The sequence below is a fragment of the Poecilia latipinna genome, unplaced genomic scaffold, assembly GCF_001443285.1.
Source record: "Poecilia latipinna isolate Pla-1442-1.1 unplaced genomic scaffold, P_latipinna-1.0 Scaffold2212, whole genome shotgun sequence".
Lineage (NCBI taxonomy): Eukaryota > Metazoa > Chordata > Actinopteri > Cyprinodontiformes > Poeciliidae > Poecilia > Poecilia latipinna.
In genome coordinates this window covers 58,610-68,950 of record NW_015114828.1, presented here as the reverse complement: position 1 = coordinate 68,950, position 10,341 = coordinate 58,610, and the positions used below count along the sequence as shown (strand labels likewise).

The window sequence follows — 10,341 nt, the reverse complement described above, 5'->3', positions numbered from 1 at the left end:
GTAGTAAACTACAGTAAGCTATAGTAAGCTGTAGTAAACTACAGTAAGCTATAGTAAGCTGTAGTAAACTGCAGTAAGCTATAGTAAATTGTAGTAAATTGCAGTAAGCTATAGTAAGCTGTAGTAAACTGCAGTAAGCTATAGTAAACTGCAGTAAGCTATAGTAAACTGCAGTAAGCTGTAGTAAACTACAGTAAGCTATAGTAAACTGCAGTAAGCTATAGTAAGCTGTAGTAAACTGCAGTAAGCTATAGTAAGCTGCAGTAAACTGCATTAAGCTATAGTAAACTGTAGTAAACTGCAGTAAACTACAGTAAGCTGTAGTAAACTATAGTAAGCTGTAGTAAACTACAGTAAGCTATAGTAAGCTGTAGTAAACTAGTAAGCTGTAGTAAACTGCAGTAACCTATAGTAAGCTATAGTAAACTGTAGTAAACTGCAGTAAGCTGTAGTAAACTACAGTAAGCTGCAGTAAGCTATAGTAAGCTGTAGTAAACTAGTAAGCTGTAGTAAACTGCAGTAACCTATAGTAAGCTATAGTAAACTGTAGTAAACTGCAGTAAACTACAGTAAGCTGTAGTAAACTAATAAACCACAGTAAACTGTCGTAAACTGCTGTAAACTGTAGTGAAGGATCTGTGAGGCTGTGCAGCTCTGCTGTGGTTGGAGTTCCTGATTTGACTAGACGCACTCAGTGACAGATGCTGGTGGTCCTCTCCTCCAGGCTGCTTCCTGTGGAGGGGGCGGGATCACCTTGTCACTTCCTACTCTGCCCGCTGGGAAACCAGCAGCAGCAGCAGGCTGGACGTTCACACTGCTCCTCTGACTCAGCATCATGCTGCTTTCTGTCTGCAATCTGCTGCCATTACCAATGTTTCATTTTGTCAATGATGCAAAGAATTGAAAAGGATCTGAACGCACCAGGAGACAAACCTCTGGACCCTGGAGACGATCCCAAGATTATTAAATTATTTTTTTGTTAAAATTTTACAAAAACTGAACTGGAGAAAACATTTTGTTAAGCAATAGAAATAAAATGTTAATGGGGAAAAATATAACTAAAACATACTTAAATTCGTATTTATGTTTATTTGTATCCATTTATCAACCTTTTAAACTGATGTGAAACAAGCAGTTTATGTCAGCTGAATTACGGCTCTCCATTTTCCTCCTGGCGGCTACGCTACGCTAAGCTGGTCTGCAAATTGAATCCATATGAGTATTTGTAATGTAAATGCAGTGTAAAAATAATCACAATACATTGACCTTTTACCAAGGTGTGAAAAAACTAAAACTATTACTATAACTATTAAAAACAAAAAACATTTAACTAATAACTAGCAAATAAACTCTAAAAACTAATTAAAACTGAATTAGACAAAGAAAAAGCCACAACTAAATAAAACTGAACTATAATGAACCCTGAGCGTTTCCACAGCAACCGGCAGAGAAAAACCATGAAGTCTGTTTTAGATTTACAGAAAATTTCACCCATATTTGACTCAGAAACCCTTCATAATTTCATTAAACCGACCCAAACAAGGCCCGTCAATGTAATCAATCTCACTGGATGACAAAGTATCCCAGAACTCCATCCATCCATTTTCTTTACACCCTTGTCCCTTAGAGGGATCGGGAGGGTTGCTGGTGCCATCTCCAGCTAACGTTCCGGGTGAGAGGCGGGGTACACCCTGGACAGGTTGCCAGTCTGTCACAGGGCAACACAGAGACTCACAGGACAAACAACCATGCACACACACACTCACTGTGGGAGGAAACCGGAGTACCCGGAGAAAACCCACGCATGCACAGGGAGAACAAGATCGGGGCCGGGAATTGAACCCAGAACCTTCTTTCAGCAAGGCAACAGCTCTACCAACTGCGCCACTGTGCAGCCCGTATCCCAGAACTTATTGCTGTAAATGATAATATTGTACTTTTGAGACCATTTTCAATCAAATTAATGGTAATGACGAGATCAAAGATCAATAAACTTTAAATTCTAATGAACATTTAAAGCTCATTATAACCGTCACCCCTAAATAAAACCATCTGCCTTCAGATTCAAGTAAAAATATCTAGATGTTTGTGGTTCAGGATGAGAAGTAGGGAACAGTTAGAGATGTATTTGATTTGATTTATGCAGTTGTCATGGCGATGGAGGTCACTGTATTTTATCTGTTGGGTCACAGCAGCAGAGCAAAAGCTTTATCAGCTCTTTAAATCACACTCTGACCTTTGACCTGAATTTCTAGCTAATCGGGGTACTATAATCACAACTTTCTGTAAGTGCTTAAATTGTGTTTTTGTGTTTATTTTATTTTTAGTTATACAAACAAAACCTGTTTGGATTCACAAAACAAAAAGCGAACTTTCAGATTTTAGCTCTGAAATGTGAATGTTGGTGCAGCTTTGCATCCAGTCCACTAGGTGGCAGCATTGTTCACTTGTTTTATTCAGTAGTTTTAACTATTTTATAAAGGTGTATTTATGTGCAAAAGTTTTAAACCATTAAGTATGTACTGTTTTAAAATGAAAAATATACACATTGAAAAGCTTTAGAAAACCTGTTAAACTATTGCTTTACTGATTAAAATGAGACCGTATCTGAAGACTTTTCTCTTAAAGGCCACAATGTAGTTTGTGGCTACATTGCGGATACATACATAAATGTATGCATCTTTCTTTAAATAAAGGCATTGATTTATAAAATTGAGGAATAATGTGCAGAAATAAAATATTTCTAATTCATTTTATTGTTAAAGCATAGAATTACTTTTTGTTCCCATTTATTCTAAAATCTTGTTGAGCAGTACAAATGAAATCTCTGAAAAAATTAGAGAATTTTTGATGCACTATTCACTAAAGTTTTATTAATGACTAAATTTTAAGAAACCATGGCTATTTTAAAATTATTTGGTCTGTTTGTTTTATTTAAACTATTCTTGTATATTTATTTATTTATTTATTACAGCCTGCATCGTTCTTTAGGTTTTCTGAACTACTTCCGTGTTTTTGTCTGTTTTTGAGTTGGTTTAAAACTTTTGCTCAGTTCTGCTGCTGTAGCGAATATTACATCAGTATCAGTCGGCGAAACTTTAACAAAATTAGGAGGCGCTAATGCTAAGCTGCTCAGCACAAAAAATATCTGAAGCTAACCCTTACCTGATAAACACATAAAAAAAATTGCATAATCCAATGCTAGCCCACTAGCACAAAAATGCAGAAGCTAATGCTAACCCGATAAACACAAACAAAATTGCATAAGCTAACACTAATCCACTAAACACATTAAAAAATTGCTAATGCTAACCATTTAGACGACTGTCTCTCAGTCTGCGTCTCATACCTTCATTTCCTTCCTGTTGACGACTGGTTTGAGTCTCGCTAACAGCAACGTCCTCACTTTCTGATTTTGCTACATATTGTTATTTTAAAGTTGTATAAATAGGACGACAAACATCAAAAATAAATCACAAAGTTCATCCAAATAATTAAAATGGGGATCATTTTATGGCAATATCTGGTTTAAAAGGCTCAAACGGCAGCCATCTTGAAAAATGACTGTCATGCTGAAATTCCAGTGGCTAATGGGAACTAAAAGATGCTAATGTTTGTTTCCAGCTTTAACCTGACAGCAGAGGTTTGGCTCGGGGAGCTTTCAGGTCTTTTAACTGGGATTAACTTTTTTCCACCCTTGTCCCTCTCTGACTTCTCCTCCCTCTCCCCCTTTCTTCTTCCTCCCCTTCCAAATTGGACAGCATACTCACCCCTCTCACCAAATATGCTTTATCGTTTTCAAGAAGTGCCGTTAACCTGGCCGTGTTAAAGCTCAATGAGCAGGGCCTGTTGGACAAATTGAAAAACAAGTGGTGGTACGACAAAGGAGAGTGTGGCAGCGGAGGCGGTGGCGAGAAGGTTAGCCGCGATGTCGCTCTGACGTTGATGTGGGTAGGAGAGAAATGTTTGTTGGGAACAGGAGCATCTGCCGGGTCGACCCACCTTTGACCCCGTGAGGAAGAGGAGTGCTGTTGAAGCAGAAATACTTGCTGTTCTTGACGCAGAACGGAGCCGGTAGTTCTGGTCCAGCAGCGCTAATCGTTGAGCTCAGAAAGGTCCCGGCAGCATGCGCCCGTTCCAGAAAAGCGACGCAGCCGGGGCCCCACCTGTATATGTCTGTTAGCTCCGCCCCCTTTCCCAAACCAACCTGGGGTCACATGAGCAGAGAGCAAAGAGACATGTAGCGTCCGTGGGGCCCTCACTGGCTCCGTCACTTTGTGAAGAGTACTGAGCTGCTCTTGTTGGGCTTCTTCTGACTGAATAACATAAAATAACATGTCCTATGATGTTATTTATGTTATTTCCCCACCCCGCCCTTCCCTGCCCCCCGTGATTTGAAGAACGCCCGTAAACCTTGCCGTATTGAAACTGAGTGAAGCAGGAGTCTTAGACAAACTGAAAAACAAATGGTGGTACGATAAAGGGGAGTGTGGACCCAAGGACTCTGGAAGTAAGGTCAGTCCCACCAGCCTGGGTGCCCCCCCTCCTCTCTGTGCTGTGTGTCTTTGCACTCTTTTTGTCCTGCTGACAGTGCAGCCAATGACAGACATGCAGGTAGAAGCTTAAGATGGCGGACACAGCATGACCAACACGAGGCATGAGCACCACGCACAGCAGCTGCGGCCTCCCGCTTCTGCAGTGACACAAACGGCTTTTTACCACATGCTAACCATGTTAGCTTCGTTCTGTTACACTCATTATACCTGAATTTATCAAGAACATATGAAGAAATGCATTAAGTAGAGATGGTTTGTTTCCATAACGTACATACATTGGATATAAAGTTGTATATTTAGTAGAAAATTAGGCATAAATATTTATAACTCCAACCACTAGATGGCAGCAAATGTGAATGTAGGCAGAAGAAAGACTATAGCCACTCAGCCTCTCACCGCTAGCTAAGCTAGGTTGGTGATATCAACTAAATCACTCTTAGTTACCTAGCAACTCCTTCACTCTTTGGCTACCTGGCAACAACCTACTGAGTAAGTTGTGCAGCAGTGCTGTGCCTCATAACTGCTTAAAAAAAAAAACAGCGTAGAGAGAAAGCTGGATAAAACAGGAAAGGTCACAAAGAGCAATATTTCAGATATTCGAAACAAAAAAATCAATAATTATTAATATTGACCAATATAAAGTGCTTAAGCCACAGTGTTTTTTCTTGCATCTTAGACAGTGTTACCTGTTAAATGGATCCATAAAAGTTCAATAAAAGAACAATAGTACGTACACACATCAAATAAAGGTTCCGCTAGTCACAATCTTGGTTTCAAACATTTTTTCAGACTAGGATAATCTCATCCATGTTTGAAGAGTGACCATTTTGGTTTTTAAACAAGAGCTAATTAACGATGCTCAAGGTTTCCATTTGTCTCGATAAAGTTTCCTTTGAATTAGAAAATATGGGTTGTGAATGTCTATGTAGCAGCTCGTCTATTGAAAGCTAACGCTAGCGAGTAGCTTCCTCCTCATTTTCCAGCGCTGGCCACTCAGTTATCGGTGCCGATTGCTAATTAAATCGGTACTAGCTTAGCAATGGATATAGCCTCCAGCTACAAGCAATTAGCCACCAGTGAGAGTGGGTTACTCTTAATTTGGTTCTGAAACCACGCTATTCTCAGCAACATGTTGCTTCAGTAACTAATAAAAACTTGAAATAAACAGACGACATTTGTGTCACTGTAAAAACGTTTGGCCACGTCTGAATGTGTCACAGCTGCAGAAACACTTTGTTTACCACCACAGGCGGTCAGAAGGCATGTTCAGACATGACCAGAACCTTCGACTGATCCACTCTGCTGATGCTCTGCAGCACGGAGGAGGGTTCATCTAGGAAAGCTGCATGCAAACTCCACATTTCCAATCAGATCCATGCAGCACAGCGCGACACACACACACACAGCATCAGCTAGATGAGAGTAAGCATGACAGGCAGCCCTTTGGTGCCAACAGGTCGTGGGTTGAATGTGCCTGAAGGATGTGAGCTCAGATCGGCTGCATCTGGTTGAACAAAATCAGGGTTCAAAGGTCGGGAATGAAACCAGGATCTGTTTTAAAGGGAGGACTTAAAGGAGCAGTTCATATAAAACATGGAAACTGATTTTCTCACTTACCTCAAGGTGGAAACTAACAGGAAGTCAGTGGTTGAACCTCAGCTAGACTGCAGACAATCACATTTTACAAAATGTTTTCAACCCCCTACAGATTTTTTAGTTTTATTTATTTTGTCAAACTTAAATTATTCAGATAATCAAACACCAGACATAGATAACCTTAGTAAATAAAAATAGCTATTTTAAAATTAGAATTTAATTAATTAATGGGATAAATGTCTCTAAATCCATCTAACCACCCCATAAGCTGGTTGTTCAAGGAACAAAGTCAGTGTTTTGAAGCATCTGAATCTGATCTCAGTCCCACGGAAAGGTCATGGTCAGGACTGAAAAGGTGACCCAGTTGCACTGGTTCTGTGTGGAGGAATGGGCCAAAACTCCATTAACCTATGGTAAAAATCCTGACGAAAGAAAACCACAATGCTTGACCAAAGTCTGAAGACTTTCTGAGAAACTTCTGACTCTGAAGAAAGTCTCTTTAAGTATTCTGACATTTAGCAAAAAGTAATGTTGATTTCTGCTGACCTAAACAGGAAAAGTTCAGTTGAATTAAAAGACGCAGAATCATGTAAAATCAACTTTTCTGAGCATTCCATCATGTTTTAAAGTTTTCCCTCATCAGGCATTAAAGGGTTAATAGAGGAACCAAGTTGGGATGACTTCCTGAAGGCAGAGCTTTAGAGTGTTAAATCAGGAAGTTAAATTTCTTTTAAGTCATATTTAATATATATATCATTTTTATAACTAGAAGTTAACATAATTTCTTAATTATGCTACAATACGGGACCTTGTACCTGGAAAACGCATATCATTCCCCCCTTAATGTTAGAATTTCAGGAAAACAGTATAAATGTGTTTTTTACTGTGTAAACTGTTAGACCAAGCTTCACTGTGCTAAAAACAGTAAAAACTCAGTTCTAGTAAACTGGGGTAAGTGAGAAAATCTATTTTTAAATTTTAACTGATTCATTAGTCTTGAGTCAGTGTAGTTCAGGTCAATGTGAAAATGGTTGCAGTTTGATGAGTTTGGTGTGTTTGTGAGTGAATGATGATAGTCTGAAGAGAGATTTTTCTTCCTTTTATTCTGACTGATGTATATTTATTGATGCTTTGACCTCTCTGTACCAACTTGTCCTGATTTTGGTTTTTCCTGTCCTCACTGGAAACAGGACAAGTCGTCCCAGGCCCTCAGCCTGAGCAACGTGGCGGGGGTCTTCTACATCCTCGTCGGGGGCCTGGGTTTGGCAATGCTGGTGGCCCTCATCGAATTCTGCTACAAGTCGCGCAACGAGGCCAAAAGAATGAAGGTGGAGGCCCAGTCCCCGTCCCAAACCCCGTCCCAACACCCCCATTTCCACCACTCCCACCGCCGCTGCTACCCCTGCCGCTCCGGCAGCCCCCGCCATAGTCCCGAGCCTAGCCAGAGCCCCAGGCGCAGCGGCAGCATCCGCAACTTAGCCGAGTTTAGTGAGGTTTTCAATGGTTATGGCAGCGACGGGGAGGCTAAGATGTAGCTGTGGTTTTCCTAGAAGCTTCACCCAACCCTTTGCTCTCCCTCCACTAGCTCCCTGCCAGAGACTGTAAGTGAAACCTGTCGCCTTGCCTCCCTGTTCTCGCGCCGCCATGCTGAGTGACTGTGGTGACCAGTGGCAAAGCGCTTCCCACCTCCCTGTTTTAGCTGCTCACTTTGTGCTGCTGTGACGTCCTGGTCTGCGTTTGAGCTTCCCCTCGGTGTGACAGGACGTGATGAGTCATCCTCAGACTTTATGTCGTCTCTAATACTTCGCAGTTTGTGTGGCTACAGAGACTGGACCTCATTCATCACACAGAAACCTTCTTCCCGCCAAAACAAAACATGCATTGCTAATTCTCAACACAGAAACCACTGTAGATACAGTGCAGGAGTATTTTTTAACCTACAGTACCTTCCACAATTATTGGCACCCCATCCAACCTTTAATTCAGTGTTGAGTGTTGAACACCCCAGAAGCTGGTCTAGTTATTGGCAAGGCTCCCAAATAGTCTGACGTTCTTCACTCAAAGCAGATATCCATCGGCCAAGCCAATGTAAAGGTGGACGTCCGCCTGACCCGGACGTCCACCCGGACCCGGACGTCCACCCGGCGTAGATCTAAGTGGATCTACAGTGAACACGTCCAGGCAGAGGAGCAGAGGGATCAAGAAATGATGAACAAAATGACAATTTTTGTCACGTAAATGTGACAATAACAACTGATTCTGATACTCTGGCAAGACTATGCTAAATTTATGCTCTGCTAGGTCTTTCAATGCTAATCCCAGTTAGTTTGTGACCAGAATCCTGAGAACATTTTTCTTCTTTGCTCATGAAGGAACCAGAGCCAGTAACTTTCCTTTTACACCGTGTGCCCATCGCTGGTCCTCTATTGGCTAACTGGTTGTAGAGTTAGCCTCCAGGTTAGCTTGGTCTGGTATCGCTCTGCTTCTTAAGACCCATCTTACCTGGACTCCTCTGTCTGATGTGGGAACGTCAATCAGCAGTTAGAAGCTCCTAAGTGCTCTGATCACCTCAAAATAAAGAAACATCTTTAATGTGGGCTGCTGGGGTGCCAATGGGTTTAGGGATTCAAGCAGGAGTATCAATAAGTGCTTAGCTTGCTGGATCTAGGTTTCTTTCTTTTCCAGTGTCACCCCTGAGGTGATGCTTCTCTCTCAGGCTTGAGGAAAGATAGATGAGGATCAATGTCTCACATTTACAACTGTGAGGACATCAAACTGCAGAGCTTTTGTCCATTTTATGTTGACTTCAAACTTTAAGTCTTATAGGAAAAAATCTGTGTCCTTCTATAGGACACACTGTCTTAAGTCTGTCCCTAAATAATCCCAACCTTTATCAAATTCATGTTCTCAGGAACAGAATCCTCCAGACGAGTCCAAGAACTTTATCTTTTCTGTTGTTGACTTCCAGATCTCTGTCCCCAGTCTATATCTGTCCAACGTTGTGTCCCCCATCAGCATAAACTCTTCATTAGCTTCACCGTTGCTCAGTCAGCTTCCCTGTCTTCCCTGCACCTATCACTGTGAAGTCATTCTGTTGGTAATGGGTTTATACAGAGATAAGTGGCTGCATATACATGTCTACAGAACTGTGCAGAACCACTTTCATGTTTTCCCTCCAAAGAGTCAGACTTTTAGCTCTCCAGAATTTCTGGGCATCTTCAAAGTTTTTCTTTGGACTTGGATTGCTTTGGATAAATCTTCTGAGTCCAGCAGAACCTTGCAAAGTGACTAGAATCGGTTTTTGGACATAAGAAGTGCCAGTAAACCTTGAAAATCGAAAAAAGCAAAACATCTGGCAAAGACCTGAAACAAAGACCCCATTCAATACGTTTGATCCAACTTCAGTCCGTTTGAAAGTCCAGTTCGTGTAGACATTCACACCTTGTCGGTTCATGTGGGGAGGTGTGAACATGTAATCAAGCCAAATAAGCAGAAGTGGACTTCAGTGCAGGGCATTCTGGGTAAATGACTCATGGAGAAATCCTCCAACCGCTAAAATCTGACACCTCCATTTCTGTTTCCAATTGATGAAGAAGGAAGTAACACTTGGTGTCTAGAGTGGTTTTTGTTTCGTTTCCTTCAGTGTTTCTTGGTGCAGCGCCTCCACAGCCGAGGAGGGGAACAGGTTGATCAAAGGGTTTGGTTGGTTTGACTCAGAGCAGAAAGAAAGAGAACCACAGCAGCTGGAGGAGGAACAAAGGTTGAAGTTTTGGTTCCAGTAGAACAGAGTCTACTGAAAACTCAAGTGCAGCTACTTTTCCTAGAATGTGTAGCTCCTTAGTTTACCAGTTCCAGCATGGTCCATGACGGATGTTAAATCCTCCAAATAGATAAAACAGCCACTTTTCTGTATTCTGCTAAGCTTTTATCTGCTGAAAGTATTGCTCTCAATCACTCTGTCACAGCCAGAAACATCTGCAGATGTCACCTAGTATGTGGAAAATGTAGTTTCCTGATGCTGAAAACAGTCAACTGAGTCTTCATCACTCAGTAACAACATGTACACCGAAGAGGGTTGTTGTTAAAATACCCAGAAGGTACTATGGGTTGATTTTTTTTTTTTTTTTTTTTTTTTTTTGTGTTTTTCCCTCAAAAAACAATGTGGAGGTTGGGGGAAGGGAAAAATCGG

General features: G+C 41.3%; 1 protein-coding gene and 1 long non-coding RNA gene across 4 annotated transcripts in view; both read left to right on the top strand.

Annotated features, from left to right (window-relative positions):
* Window positions 1-10,341, top strand: part of LOC106936764 (glutamate receptor 4-like) — a 50,816-nt gene that overhangs the window by 34,967 nt on the left and 5,508 nt on the right. Inside the window, exons 11-12 of one of the 3 annotated variants that reach the window (XM_015017962.1) lie at window positions 4,401-4,515; window positions 7,343-7,480. In XM_015017962.1, coding sequence (XP_014873448.1) covers window positions 4,401-4,515; window positions 7,343-7,480 — 253 coding nt within the window. Of the gene's footprint in view, window positions 1-3,803; window positions 3,919-4,400; window positions 4,530-7,342; window positions 7,481-10,341 lie in introns of those variants that run through there. The other 2 variants (XM_015017960.1, XM_015017963.1) reach the window with 2 other exon arrangements.
* On the top strand, window positions 457-1,252 carry LOC106936766 (uncharacterized). The gene is made up of 2 exons (XR_001422214.1): window positions 457-519; window positions 575-1,252. It is a non-coding gene; the product is annotated as an uncharacterized LOC106936766 (long non-coding RNA).